Source organism: Pogona vitticeps, chromosome 14, assembly GCF_051106095.1.
Source record: "Pogona vitticeps strain Pit_001003342236 chromosome 14, PviZW2.1, whole genome shotgun sequence".
Classification (NCBI taxonomy): domain Eukaryota; kingdom Metazoa; phylum Chordata; class Lepidosauria; order Squamata; family Agamidae; genus Pogona; species Pogona vitticeps.
Window position 1 is genome coordinate 9,341,735 of NC_135796.1, and position 15,821 is coordinate 9,357,555.

At 44.6% G+C, this 15,821-nt stretch overlaps 1 gene segment (V, D, J or C); it reads left to right on the forward strand.

Annotated features, from left to right (window-relative positions):
- Positions 1-15,550, forward strand: part of LOC140702671 (immunoglobulin lambda variable 2-23-like) — a 276,893-nt gene extending 261,343 nt beyond the window's left edge. Inside the window, 1 exon segment of the V gene segment in view lies at positions 15,248-15,550. Within this exon segment, the coding sequence occupies positions 15,248-15,252 (5 nt within the window).
- The last annotated feature ends 271 nt before the right edge of the window (positions 15,551-15,821 follow it).

Sequence of the window (15,821 nt, forward strand, 5' to 3'; positions counted from 1 at the left end):
GTTTGCTTTATTTTGGGGTGAGAAGTGGATGAAAAAAAGATTTCGCTTCTGAGATTTCCCCTTGCTCGGTGTCATGTTCTGAATGGTAGTGAGCACAAGAGGGTATCTTATAGACCATCTTGACTGCTCTCATAGGTGTTGTCAACATCCATGCTGCACTTTGCCATGGAAATCTTGGCTTCCTTTTTTCCTCCTAGCCACATAGGTATGATATTGTGCAGCAATATAAGGGCATTTCCTGCTGTTTTATATCATGGATACAGGAAGCAGAATATTCCACATGTATGAACTGGAGATTGGTTCAAAATTGGGAAAGGAGTACGACAAGGCTGTATATTGTCCCCCTGCTTATTCAACTTATATGCAGAATACATCATGCGGAAGGCTGGACTGGAGGAATCCCAAGCTGGAATTAAGATTGCCGGAAGAAATATCAACAACCTCACATATGCAGATGATACCACTCTGATGGCAGAAAGTGAGGAGGAATTAAGGAACCTTGTAATGAGGGTGAAAGAGGAGAGCTCAAAAAATGGTCTGAAGCTCAACATCAAAAAAACTAAGATCATGACCACTGGTCCCATCACGTCCTGGCAAATAGAAGGAGAAGATATAGAGGCAGTGACAGATTTTACTTTCCTGGGCTCCATGATCACTGCAGATGGTGACAGCAGCCACGAAGTTAAAAGACGCCTTCTTCTTGGGAGGAAAGCGATGACAAACCTCGACAGCATCTTAAAAAGCAGAGACATCACCTTGCCAACAAAAGTCCGAATAGTCAAAGCTATGGTTTTTCCTGTAGTGATGTACGGAAGTGAGAGCTGGACCATAAAGAAGGCTGACCGCCGAAGAACTGATGCTTTTGAATTGTGGTGCTGGAGGAGACTCTTGAGAGTCCCCTGGACTGCAAGGAGAACAAACTTATCCATTCTAAAGGAAATCAAGCCTGTGTGCTCACTGGAAGGACAGACCCTGAAGTTGAGGCTCCAATACTTTGGCCATCTCATGAGAAGACACCTTGGAAAAGACTTTGATGTTAGGAAAGTGTGAAGGGAAGAGGAGAAGGGGACGACAGAGGATGAGATGGTTGGACAGTGTCATTGAAGCAACCAACATGAATTTGGCCCAGCTCCGGGAGGCAGTGGAAGACAGGAGGGCCTGGCGTGCTCTGGTCCATGGGGTCACAAAGAGTCGGACACGACTAAACGACTAAACAACAACAACAATGAACTGGAGATTAATGAATTGGAGTCTGATGGCGAATGTGATTTGACCATCACCAGTGCTCCACCTAATATAAGACATAAGACATAAGAAATTTATTTGTCATTGCGCTCACAAGTGGGTGCAACGAAATGAGGTGCTCTTCCCCAAGGTAAAACTGGACAACACTACAAAAAAAAGTTAAAATATACACAACTTTCACCATCCAAATATAGATACCCCGTTTTCTCTCAGCAATTAAAATCCACCAAAAACCTATGGCCCCACATTTAAACTCAATACTGCACTTGGGTAAAAACTGTTCTTGAATCTGCTTGTCCTTGCTTTCAATACCCTGAATCTCCTTCCTGATGGTAATAGTTTAAAGAGCTGATATCCCGGATGAGAGGAGTCTTTCAGTATGTTAGATATCTTCCTCTTACATCTGTTCTTATACAATTCTTCCAAAGAGGGGAGTGAACAGCCAACGATGTTTTGGGCCGTCTTAATCACCCTTTGAATTGCCTTTTTCTCTGCCACTGTGCAGCTCGTGAACCATACACAGAGACAGTAGGATAATATGCTCTCAATCGAACTCCGATAGAAGGTGATTAACAAACTCTCAGTCAATTGTTGCTTTCTAAGAATCCTTAGAAAATACAACCGTTGTTGTGCCTTCCTGATTAACGCAGCGGTGTTTGCACTCCAAGTCAGGTCATTTGTTATGATAGTCCCAAGAAACTTACATTCAACCACCTGTTCCACACAAACTCCATCTATATACAGTGGCTGAATGTCTGCTCTTTTTTTCCTATAGTCCACTATGAATTCCTTGGTTTTTTGGATGTTAAATAAAAGATTGTTTTTTTTGCACCAGCGGGATAGCTGTAATACCTCGTCCCGATACGCAGACTCATCATCCCCAGAGATAAGTCCTACTAGTGTAGTATCGTCTGCAAATTTGATAATCCTATTACTGGGATGGTTATTGGTGCAATCCGATGAATAAATGGAGAACAGTAGTGGACTAAGGACACAGCCTTGTGGAGTGCCAGTGCTGAGTATCTTGTCAGTAGAGATGTAGTCATTCAGTTTAACCCTTTGTGGACGATTTGTTAAAAAATCCAAAATCCACAGACAGATAGAATCTGGAAAATCAAGATCTTTAAGTTTGTCTATTAATCTGTGGGGTATAATGGTGTTAAAAGCAGAGCTAAAGTCCGCGAACAGCATTCTTACATAATTCCCTTGTGTTTCCAAGTGGGATAAAGCCATATAAAGCACAGTATTGATCGCATCCTCGGTTGATCTATTTTCTTTATAAGCAAACTGAAGCCCATCAAAGGGATGAGGAAGGCAGGAGATAATATATTTCCGAACTAACTGCTCAAAGCACTTCATTAAGATTGAAGTTAGTGCCACCGGCCTGTAGTCATTCGGACTGTTTGTAGGCAACTTTTTAGGCAGTGGAACGATGACGGAAGCCTTGAGACAGACGGGAACTGCGCATAGTGTCAGGGATCTATTAAAAATTACAGTCCATATCCCGGCTAGCTGATCAGCACAGTCTTTTACCACCCGACCAGGAATTAAGTCGGGTCCAGCTGCTTTTCTGGAGTTAACCACTTTCATAGTCTGTCTCACATCCTGCTCATTCACAATGAAGGGGGGACTCTGCTGAGTAAATGATGGCAAACGAACAGTTTCAGTTTGATCGATCTCGAATCGAGCAAAAAAGTTGTTCAACTCCTCAGCCACCTCCACACCTCCGCCTGAGGAAACCTTTTTTGCTTTGTAGTTTGTTAGTTGTTGAACCCCCTGCCAAACTTGCCTCATGTTATTGCTGAGAAAGCAGTCTTCAATTCTCCTCTTGTATTCGGCCTTAGCTTGCTTAATGCCTCTCCTCAAATTCGTTCTTGCTGCACTGTAGTCTAGATCATCCCCAGACTTAAAAGCCTTATTTCTAGCATACAACAGGCGTCTAACCTTCCCGGTCATCCAAGGTTTTTGGTTGGGATAAACCCGGATACGTTTATCCACTGTGACCGTGTCAATACAGTGTGCCATATACCCTAACACTGCAGCTGTATGTTCTTCCAGATCAGGATGGTCAAAAATTTCCCAATTTGTTTGTTCAAAACAGTCCTTTAACTGCTCCATTGCTCCCTCCGGCCAGCTTTTATACTCAGTGGAGTGGAGTGGAGTGGAGAGAGTGATGAACTAGGATTTTGGGAGCCTGGCTTTGAATCCTCCCTCAGCCATGAAAACTTAGTGGGGTTTCCAAATGTAAAAATACCTGATACATACCTTAATAGACCACTAAAAAATAATCATACAATAATTGAGCTTTCATATACTAAAATACCACTTCATAAGGTTTCTCCCCGGAGGATGCCTCCTCCTCCTCCACCACTGTCTTCCCATCCGGGAGCCAGATCTGCTCTCTCCGCACATGTGCCCGCCTCAGCTGATTGACCAGCTCCTGTGCATTTACAGCAGGCCTGGATGTGAGGAAGGGAGCTGCACCGTTGCCTCTGAAGATGGTGGCAATGGAAGAGGAAGAAAAAGGAGGCAGCAGGGCCAGGTAGGGAGTTGATGGTGGGAGTAGGAAAGGGGGGTGGCAGAGAGGGTGGAGGCCTTGGGTTCCCCTCCACCAAGGTATAAACCAGAAAAAGAAGACCTGAATCTGTTCATTTTTCTGGGGTTTGAGGGTTCTTTGTGGGTAGCAAACTGCACTGATTTGTTGTTTTTCCAGTTTGCGCCCATTGTGTTGTCCTGAAAGCAAACATACAATAAAGTAGCAGTAATGGTTCAGATCCACTTCCATAACCCTATAAATGGAGGGTTTGGCCTTCCTCTTGGTGAGGGCTGGCTCTACCAGTGGGCAGAGTGAGGTGAGCACCTTGGCCAACAGTCCCTGAGGGGCATGGAATTCCATAGAGTGAGCTTCCTTGCCAGTGAGCAAGTAGCTGATGTGCATGAAGGGTTTCCTCTGAATCCCTGGGTCTTTGAGGGAGATGCTGGAAGATGGCAGCTCAGTCCGTTTTGCCTCTGGAAACTGGGCCCATACCCTATGGGGTGGTCTTTACTTCTTAGTTGAATTGCTGACCTTCAGTCCGGGTGAAAACTGTACCATAATGTTTCTCTCTTTCTATGGAAACTGCTTTCTCTGCATTCTCTGAATCTTTTTTTTCCTGTTTGGTTCCTAGTTTAACTGTTTATATAGTTTTCCTGAGAAATAAGAGGAGCTACAATTTAAGGCTTCGTCTTCCCTCCCATCTCAGGCACCCAGTTCATCCTGGTGCCAGAATCTGCATCAGCAACTCTGGGAGGCTTAAGTTCCGCTCCCTTGTGCGAGGAGTGGTGGCTTTTGCCTTGGAGATTTTGGCTGGCTTTAGCAGGAGGGAGGGAGGAGCCCAAGATTCCCCTTGTGGCATACTGTAATTTGAAGGCCAACAAGACTGATGTTGGACCCGAGGTCTCTGGTGATTCCTCCACTTCAGCAAAAGTCACCAATAAACTTGCCTCCTTGACCATCACCAACGTCCAGGCAGAAGGTGAGGCAACGCACCCCTGTTACCCAACTAACTCCAGGGCAGCCGCTTTCAGTTGCCCACAGTGAGAAATGCATAAAGTCATAAAATCACAAGAGGATCCCATAAAAAATCTCCTCCAAGAGGAGGAAGAACGACCATTGCTGGTGGTGACAGCATGGCTGGGATCAGCTGCGCCAGCGCTGTCCGGGGGAAGGGGGTCTGGTGGATACAGATGGGTGGGAGTTGTTCTTAGTTCATATTGTGTCTAGAAATTTCCATACCTGCTACACTTCCATATGAATCTGATGGAAATCACTTGGCATGTAAGAAATTCAAGGATAAGGGCATCGAACTGGCAAAGGGCTTTGGGTGGGGTGAAGCTTCTCTACCTCCTCCTCTTCTCCTTTTCCTTTGGGCTCTGAAGGGTTTGGTTTTGGAGCCCTGCCCGTTCAGCCACTTTGTGATGCTAGGTTACGACTACAGAGACCGCAGCAATGGCAAGGGCAGGAGCAACAGCAACAAGGAAACTGGCAAAGCTCCCTCCCGCATGGGGGTAGAGAAACATATTGGATATGGCAGGTGACCTTCATTCTTCCTGTCCAGAGGAAGTGAATCAGAATGTAGCTCTTAAAATGGCCTTGTGAACTTGGCAAAGAATGCATAATGGGCTGCAGGTTCCAGTGTGAATATCATCATACGAGTTTGCAGATGTGTGAAGATTAAACAAGTTGTGCAATGCATTTGTATCATATACCTTTTTCAAAGTGTTGCATGAACAGCCCAAGCTGAGCAATGACTTTCACATTGTGATGAATAAGAATTTCACACTGAAATGTCAACGTATAAGGATGAGACGAGGGCCCCCTCTTCCTTGTTTTTGACAAATTTGAATTGCATCGCCTTCTCCAGAGACCTCTGACCTCACCTGCACTTCTGGTGGGAGGGATACGGGAGATGATACCTTTTCCCTGGGCCTTCCTTTCCCAGGGACTTCAGTCTTGCACAGACTTGTCACACAGAAGCCCACAGAGATCCAGTCACACCAAGAATGAGTTTTAAGTGTGCTTATGGAGCCTTCTTATTTGTGTCTGTTTGGCCCCTGGATCTAAGTCTGGCAGGCAAAAATATTGCACCTTCACAGGGACCGAGGCAGAGGACGGGGCACGTCTGACTCTTGGGACAGAGAAGGCATAACCCAGAGCAAGACACCGACAGGTCAACCTAATGCAGAAACATCTCTTTAGGGGAGGAGACAGTGTTTTTTTTTAAATTGCAACATTTATTTACCCAATAGATAGAAATATTGTTTACACACCTAGACAGTACTTGTGTGCAGATTGTCATCCTTGTTCTTGTTGATGGCTCGAGAGCTTTAAGGGTCTCTATGGACTGGAAATAAAAGAAGAAGAAAAGTAGAGATTGGTCTACTTTGCATAGAGGGAAAAATAAATAAAACCAACCCTTAAAATGTATTGAGAAGAAGCTAGTAAATAGCACAGAGGTGCAGAATCTTTATCCAGTTCACTCTGTAAGGAACCCTAAGTGGGATAATCTCAGCTGGGACAAACAGCGGCTTTTGAGGTTTCTTGGAGGCCAATCAAGGTCCTTGGGACTTTCCACAAGAGACTAGGATGCTCTGTGGTGGCCAAGGAGTGGAAGATCCATTTGCATGAAGGGGCCATTTTCCAGTTCTGTGTATTTTTAAGAAAGGAGGAGGAAAGGTGCCAGGGAGTGTTTTCGGCTTCAGGCTTAGAGACATTCTCCCGACTATTCAGTATGACCTGGCTTCTGCTGTTCTTTACACTCCTCAGTTCCTTGGCAGGTAAACAAGAGAAGACATAAATTTGTGTCATTGTAAAGGTCAAGATAAAAAATAACTCTTTTTTGTCAAGGTGTTGATTCACAGCCAACACTGACTCAACCTGCCTCACAATCGGTGCCTCTCAGACAAACAGCTACCCATAACTGCTTGCAAGGCAGTGGCAGCTGGAACAGCGATCTTCACTGGCTTCAACAGAAACCTGGGCAGGCCCCTCGGTATGTGCACTGCAATGGCTGCAGCAGAGGAGCAGGGATCCCCGACCGCTTCATTGCCTCTGCTTCAGGGAACTCGGGATCTCTAACCATCACCAACGTTGAGACTGGAGACGAGGCCGTTTATTACTGCCATGTCTGGTGTAGCACTGATCGCATGTTCCACGGTGGTGCAGCCTGATGGGGATGTGAGACAAAAACCTTCAGTCCTCTTCTTGAGAGACAGGAAAGCTCTTTGTGTCTTCAAGTGGTGTTTTTATTTTTGTCAAGAAGGCAAAGTTCTCAGATTTTTTAGATTTGGTGTTCGCTAACATTTGCCCCTCACTCTCCTGGGTCCATTTCCCCTTGGCAAAAAGTCCAAGCCTTGAGGCTTAAGCTTGGTTATGACTTTTAATTTAAAAAGGAGAATTGAAAAAGTGGAAGGTCAAGGACTGGATTTTCTAAACATCAAGTCTGAACTTCTCTCATGCTTTCACTTTGGCCTCTTTTCCTGGGCTGGATTTCTTTCTGTGGTGCTTAGTTCTCTCACCAGGTTGATTTTCATGCTGAACAAATGTCTTGTATCCCACGGATGGTTGGTTGGTTGGTTGGTTGGTTGGTTGGTTGGTTGGTTGGTTGGTTGGTTGGTTGGTTGGTAGGTAGGTAGGTAGGTAGGTAGGTAGGTAGGTAGGTAGGTAGGTAGGTAGGTAGGTAGGTAGGTAGGTAGGTAGGTAGGTAGGTAGGTAGGTAGGTAGGTAGGTAGGTAGGTAGGTAGGTAGGTAGGTAGGTAGGTAGGTAGGTAGGTAAACTGCCTTTATAGGTGATGACACCCCCCTCAGTTCCCCTGTTTGTTTTCCCTAACAGACAGATTTGCCTTTGGGCATGACTGTTCCTTTTCTCCCTAATGATGCTGCCACCAGAGTTTTACTTCCTCAATTACCAATTATGAACACAGAATCACTCATGTCAAATATAACAATGTTTATTTAAAGATTAACCGGTAAAACACACAGAAGCAAAAACAAGTGAAAGGTTATTAAAACATATAGAGATCTTAATGTAGGTTGAGTGCCCCCATATAATATCCACATTCAAATGCCAAAAGCCGGCAGAAAAAAGAATATTTGTGCATGCAGATGGAAGGATAGCTGCCTAACTGTTCACTTCCTTGCTAGTTTGTTAGGCTGCCTTTTCCCTACTGAGATTTATCAGTCAGTCCGTTGAAATGCCACAAGCCTGCAGAAAAGGGAATATCTTTGTCTGGTAGTGGAAGGATAGCAAGAAGAGGGGCAACTTCACCCCACAAGGAAGGACCCTCCGTGGTCTGGAAAGAGCCACAGAAGAAACCCTCACTTTTTTCCCACGCCAGATGAACTTGTGAAGATGGTGGGACAGAGAGATTGACCCAAATTGTAGAAGACTCCAACAGTCAAAACTAGCACAATGGATTGTGCCTCGACATGAGCAGGACGATGGTGTCGTATGTTGCCCAGGGTCCCGGGATGCCTCTCCACTGAGGAGCCTGGCTGTGGCATTTTTCACTAACTGAACTTTCCAACTGATCCTCAACGACAGCCCCACATAAAGTGTGTTGTTGTTGTTGTTGTTTAGTTGTTTAGTCGTGTCTGAATTTGCATCCCCTTATAACGCGCAGATACAGTAGGTTAGTTGTCATAAGACTGTGCCTTACATTATGGAAAGTTTAGCCTACAATCTTCACATAAGTAATGCAACACCTGATTTGTCATTTATTCACCAGTATTTCTTTTCATTTCCAGAAAGGTTAAAAAGCGTTCAATAGGCTGTTCATCTTTTAAATACCAAAATACAGCACTTAACTGATCGATATATTTATTTATTTATTTATTTACAATATTTTTTAGCCGCACCATTGCCAGTGGCTTCTGGGCGGCGTACAACATTAAAACTTAAAAACATTAAAAACATTTTAAGAAACAGTATAAAATACCATATATTAAAATATTTCTTAAAACAATTACAACATTAAAATTAATTAATTAAAATGCTGGGTGAACAGAAAGGTCTTTGCCTGGCGCCGAAAGGCCAAGAGTGTCGGAGCCAGGCGGATCTCTCTAGGGAGGGTGTTCCAAAGTTGGGGGGCAACAACCGAGAAGGCCCTATTCCGACATGCCATCCCCTTCACCTCTTTCAGGGATGGCACCTTCAGAAGGGCCTCCTGGCCTGATCTTAGAGGACGGGCAGGCACATATGGAAGAAGGCGGTCCTTTAGGTAACCAGATCTGGTGATATGACAGATCTGGTGTTGAATCAACTGACAAACTAAAATAACAAGAAGATTTATCTTAATCAACAATGAGCGCATGGACGGTTTGTGCCATTAGTTGAATGAATTCCTCCCAGGTGCATTTGGACAGGTAAGAAGGATTTCCTTTGCCTGCATTTCCATATTTAAAAATATGGCCTGATAAAAATGGATCAGACTGGCTTATGAGTTCAAGCAGCCCTAAATAATTCCGATTTTGCAATGATCCAAACCTTTCTTCTCTTCCTTGAAAAGCCAAGCCACGTTCAGCTAACGTACAAATATTGTTCCCAGTAATCACACTCTTCCTGAATTTGTTTCTCCAACTGTTGCCCCAACCTTGTCTGCATCCTGTTGATGGTGAATAAACTACGTTCTTTTGTATTTCTCAACATTGGCTTTTGTCCCAAACTTTCATGAGTTTCACAACATTTCATAAGAACTTCCCACAAAATTATGAAACAGTAATTACATTATTTGTTTTTCAGTGTTATATTAAAAAAAGCAATCTGCTGACTTAAGAAGTGTCAAAGACCTTACCAGTGCCATGTAGGCCAGATCGTGACACAAAATTACAATGTGTGTGTTGTTGACTGTTGGCACGCTGGATACTGAGTGACCTACTAGCACCCTTGCACAGTCTCAGGGGACAACTAAACGGGACGGCCGGCATGAAGAAGACTTAGAAGTTAGGCAAGAATGATCACATGGGCCTCCGTGGACCCTGGGGCAGTTAAACTTACCAGATTCTAATTTCGTTGTATTTCTGAGACTAATGCATATCATTAACCTCTGTCATTGCTATCAATATTATTTTTACTTCCACCAAGGAGGTTATGTTTTTGTCGGAGTATGTGTGTCTTCGTTTCTTTTCTACTGAAGTTTTACAGATTGTATACAAATTCCACAGACTGCATACAAATTTTCCCCTGCTTTCATTTATGGGGTTGGGGGATTTTTCCCCCTTTGATTTCATGACCCTTGGCGGAGGTCGACACTCTCTGAGCGCTCTTGCTATTATTGTATATATCTCTACATAATTTTTTTCATGGCTGCTCCATTTGCAGTATTGCAGCATGTGGCCTATAGTAAATTCAGCTATGGAAAATTTCTGTGGTGCCCCCCTCTTCCCTTGATGCCCCCTAAGCATGTGCTTATTGTGCTTAATGGTTAGTCCACCCCTGCCTGTTTGGTATCCAGTTCTTCTGAAGCCTGTTTCTGTAAGTGTTCCAGCAAAAGACAACAACAACAACAACAACAACAACAACAACAACAACAACAACAACAACAACAATAATATAAAACCAAAAATGAGCAGCCACATGATTAAAGGAGACAATTCTTTTAAATTTCCAAGCACTTCTCCTATGTTCATTGGCACAGTGCTAAGGAATCTTTGCCAGGCCAGTGAGCAGAGGCCACATTTGCATGAAGGGGCTGTTCTCTGGTCCTGCAGCGTTTAAAAGAAGGAGGTGGAGATTCCGTCCAGGTATCTTCCTGAAGCAAAGTCAGACGCCTCCGGAGAGAGCTCACCATGGCCTGGGCTGTGTTTTTTCTCACCCTCCTCAGCTTCCTCTCAGGTACTGTAAGTCTCTAGAGAAGGAACATCCCACCTCGCAGCTACACGCTGGTTTTCATCATGCGTTAGCCACAGATACTCAGCACATATACTTAACACTTTTGTGGTGTTTCAGAGAACAGAAAATGTGTCAGGCTCATGGTTTTTGCTTCTTCGCCTTCCCAAGGTATCCGTTCACAGCTGACAATGAATCCGCCTGCCTCAGCCTCTGTCTCTCCGGGAGAAACTGTGACAATCTCCTGCACCAGAAGAAGTGATGGGAGCTGGGATTCCGTCTTCTGGATTCAGAAGAGACCTGAGCAGGCCCCTCGTTTTGTGCTCCACGGTTCCAGCACCCGGGGGGAAGGGATCCCACATCGATTCAATGGCTCAGCCTCTGGGAACACTGGCCGTTTAACCATAGCTAATGCCCAGCCTGAAGATGCGGGAGATTATTACTGCGCTGAATGGTATAATACTGGACGAATGCACATCTATGGACAAGGATCCCATCTCACCATCACCCGTAAGTCATGTATTTGTCACATTCTTCCCTTCCTTGTTGAAATATTTTACTTTTTTCACCCTTTCCCCCCTCTTTATTCTCTCATGACTTCATATTGCTCTTGACTTTTGAATTATTTCATTTAGGAGCAGCCATTAATAAGTAGTAAGCTTTTCATCATCCCTGGAGGAAAGGATTTCAGGTCCCTTTTCACTTGGCTCTTCTTTCCTCTCTGAGGATGTGGGGCCATGCAAGAGACCTTTTCTCTGTCTTTCTGCAATGAGCTGCGCAACTAGTAGACATGTTAATGTGTTGCAAAGCAGCCAATAGTCTGGAGGCACCTTAAAGGCCAGCAGGCTTCCTTTGGCATCATCTTCTCTGGATGTCAGACACTCAAAGGCATCTGAGAAAGGGGGTCACTGTCCACAATCCTGATGCCAAGCACTGCAAACAGAGAAGGGGAACGTGAGCTTTGCCCCCAGGGTAAGAGAATCTGAGAGCAGCAAACTCTTGAACCAAATCTACTGCTGTTAAGGATATATGTAGCAACACCTCCAGAACAGATCCAGTTTCCTTTTCTTTTTTGAAGTGCCCCCTTTCTTTTTGGAGAGGGCCAGCCTTTCTTCTCCTCCTCGTTCTTGGGGGGGGCCAACACTTGCACCCCAGGGTAGAATGGAGGGAACGTGGATCTTCTTGCCTCGGGTGCCCAAATGGTTAGATACGCCTTTCCTCATGGCAAGGTGGACCCATATCCCCTTGCTCCTTTTGTTACACTGGGGAAATGGGACAAGGTTTTTGGAAGTGTCTTTTTGTGGCTAAGCCCGGATTCAAAAACAACTTTATCAGTCAATGCAAAACAGAGCAAGAAAATGGAATTTCAGCTGAAGTCCCTTTAGCTCCCGAGACGATGAGATCTTTTCATGGGATTCCTGTGATTCGGTTGCCACCTATCTAACATAAATGGGCGGTTCGGCAATCCAAAGCAATGGGCTTTTAATCAATCCATCAAAAACAAGGCAGGAGAATTGCCTGTTTATCAGATAGGCAATCTATATCTGTTTATTGGAAAGGTATGTTTACACAGGAAGAGAGAGAAGGAGAGAGAGGGGGAAGTCAACTTTCTGAATGCAACTGACCATGAATGGAGTTACAATTCCATTTTTGGAGTGAATGTTGCCTTCTGCTTAGATTGGTCTTAGATGGCCAGAATAGAGCTGCTGAAGAATGCTTGCAGCTACATCTCATGAATTGATGCTTTCTCCACCTCCTCCTGCTGAAAATCGACAGCAACAGGCTCCAGTTTTGATAAAACAAGGACAAGTATTGATTTTTATACCCCCAAAACATGACAGGCAATAGATGAGTTGTTTAAATATAAAAGTGAGGAAGTGTAAACGCTAGCTCCCATCTTTTCAAATGTCAAGGAAAAATCAGTGGATGTGTCCTCCAGCTGACCTCCTTATCCTGCAAATTGTTAAGAGTTTCCAGATAGAAGTGTACTGCCTTTTGTCTCTTCTAGGCAATCCTACGAGAGTCTCTTGCACAGGGTTGCAGCCATACATGCCATTAACAACACAGTGCAAAAGGAAGCTCTTCTCTTAGGAGGGGTTGCTTCCAAGTAAAGGCAGAGCGTAGACGTTTTACTTCCTTGGAATGGAGCTATACCAGCCTTGCCACTGAGCACCCGTCTTCCCCCAGATTCCCCTGACATGTAATCTAAAAAAGGAATTTTTCCAAACTGTCGTATCCTCAACTAAACGGTTACAAATGTGGCTCCGGGAGACTGCACAACTTTTATTTAAGATTTACGCCTATTCGTATCTCACATCTTGGTGCCTTTCTCCAGTAACACAAGGAGAATATCGAATCCCAGGGACAATGTTCAGGACACATGGGTGAACACAACCGTCTTCATCTGCTAGTGTGCTACTTCTTCCCCATTGAAAATTCTCAGCTACTTTTAGAAAACATGGAATAATTCTAGTTGGGGAGGTCTGGTGTTGTATACGTGTCAGGTGGAGTTCCAAACTATGTCATAGACAAAACTCTAACTTAAAAGGAGCAAGTTTTTCTCTACCCTAGAATCTTAGAAGCTACTTGATCTCCTGAAGGACTGGTTTTCCACCATGGGATGCAAACTGCCTACATATTGTGCTGCTTTAATGGAAGTCACGTGACCAATTGCTCCATCAGTATGTCTATTGAATTTATCATGCTGGCTGGGGGATTCTGGGATTTGTAATTCAAAAGGATTTTTTGCCAAGTTCCTCCATGAAGAGCATGGGATTTCTTGCATATGTACACAAGTGATCTGAAAAGACACAAAGCAGTCTCAGCTCCCAAATTCATTATCCAGTCATGTGCTGGTGAGAATCCTATTCCTCCCTTAAAAGCTAATGTTCTTGGCATTTGGGTCTAAAGAAGGTTGCTTAACCTTCCTTAGACAGCTAAACAAAAGCCCTGCTCTAGTCAAGTATGGATGCATGAATCTCTTGTCCAGTAGATGTAGAATTTGTTTCTTGTAAGAAATTTAGAATTCAGTGTGTATGTCAGGGGTCTCAAACATGCGGCCCGGGAGCCATTTGCGGCCTGCCGTATGATAATTTGTGGCCCCTAATTTGTGGCCCCCGCCTTGCCTGCCCCCCCTGAAGTGCCCACACGTCCTCTGCTGTCAAGAGTAAAAAAAAAGCCTCGCCTCGCTTGCCGGCTCTTGCACCCTCCATCTGGAACTGCAGCCTGCCAGCCAGCCCGCCTGTCATGGTGGGGGTAGTTGCTGCTGCTGAGTGCACCTTTTTTGAGGGGGGCTCTCAGAGGAAGGTTTCCGGACCTCTGTGTGGGTGTGGGTGTGTTTGCATGTGTGCAAGCGCGTGCCCCTGTGGGGGCCCCCACCCCATTTTGTTTAATTTTGCAGGTACCAGTGGGGGCTTTTCTCCTTTGGCAAGGTGAATCCTGTGAGGGTTTTTTAAATTTTATGTCATGCCCTCCTCCCCCTGGCTAGGCGGTCGCCGGCGCTCCCTCCCTTCTCTGCTTCTTCGTCCTGGTGGTGGTGGTAGTAGTGAAGAAGGAGCTGGAGGGGGTCGTGGCCGGCGATGACGGCTCGCACACCCCTCCTCCTCCCCCTCGGAGCCCCTGCTGGGCTAAGGAAACTCCTGGGCATCTTCCTCGGGCTCTTGCTCTGCTTGGCGGAAAATCTGATGCGGCCCAGCCTCACCCAGATTCTGTCTCCAGTGGCCCCCTGGTAAATTAAGTTTGAGACCCTTGGTGTATGTGATGGCTAAAATCCTGTTCCTCAACACAGGAATTGCCCTAGAGTAGGCCCATTGAATCAATAAGGGACCGTTGAAGCTCTTCCTCCATACACTCTATTGATTGTATTCGTAGTTGTGACTGACTTTAGCCTCAAATGTCACAGGCGAGAGGGTCCATTTAAATCAATAGAACATACAGAGAAACTGACTCACTGTAGATTCAATGAGCCTACTCTAGTGCGATAAGTGCTAGCAACAAGATTCTGGCCACTGAAGTTCTGACTATGTTAAAATTCAGATAAATTAACCTCAAACTTTTGGATTTCTTTTTAAGTTTTAAAATATTATGTCATTAGAACTTGTAAAGACCAGGAAGCAAATTCTGAACATTCCTTTCTGACAAAGAGACCTGCAATGGAAGGATCTTAGTTGTGAGGTTCTAAGATGGGTCAACAGCAAAACTGGTTTTCACGTAGACTGACTTCTTTGTAAAGTCCTTGTAAAAGGATGGAACTACTCGGGTAGAAAAGCTGAAGTTCTAGTTCTTTTCATAGGTTATGTTCTAGCAGGAATCTGGCACAGAACTTCCAAATGATCGTAGAAGAAGTTCCCATTCCAATGCACTTTCTATAGAACCCTTTGCATGGAATTAAATGTTGAAGGATGAGGAGGTCTCACTTTTATTTACCACTTCAGTCCCACAGTTCTCTACAGACACACAGACGTCCACAACAACTCTCTAAGGCCATTTCATGCTTACTTGAAATCCTGTCTCACAATATTTTGCTAACTCAGAAGGCTTTCTGTCCACGAGCACCAAGTCTTCGAATGAGATTGCAGTTTCATCAACTGTTTAATCTCTTGCACAAGCAGCTAACAAACTTTCTCCATGTGTTGCAGGTTAGCACGACGGGAAGACCTTTGAGGAGGAGGTGAAGACATCCGCGTGTCCATAAATGTTGGAGAGCTCGGATTTGGCTCTCTTGTGCCTGGCTCTAGGGAGGAATCATGCCTCCTTCATGGGCCAAACCCTAACACAAGTTCATTCATAAAGGCACTTTTCTCTCCTATGCAGTTCCTTTTCCCCATGTCCTCTTCTACTGTTTAATTTCTTTTCCTTTCTCCTCTGTTCTCACTTCAACTTTCTTTCCACATTGGCTTCTAACGTTAGCACATTAATAAAATGTTGTCAGATGCACAGAACCTAATGCCATACCAGACGTTTTGCTGATCAATTACTGCTCAACTTTCTTAATGCTATTCGAAGAAGACTGGTTGCCTCCCCAGAGCCAAGGATGTTTGAAGTGACCCCAAAGCCTGCACATACACTTCTACAGAGACGAGGAATGTCCTTCTCCTTTTTCAGAGTAGAGCCATGTGGTTTTGGAGATCATTACTCCATGTTTCTGACCATTCCCCTTAATAATGAGAAGATGGATTTGAGATCAGGATCCATCCAGGATTCCTTTCAATG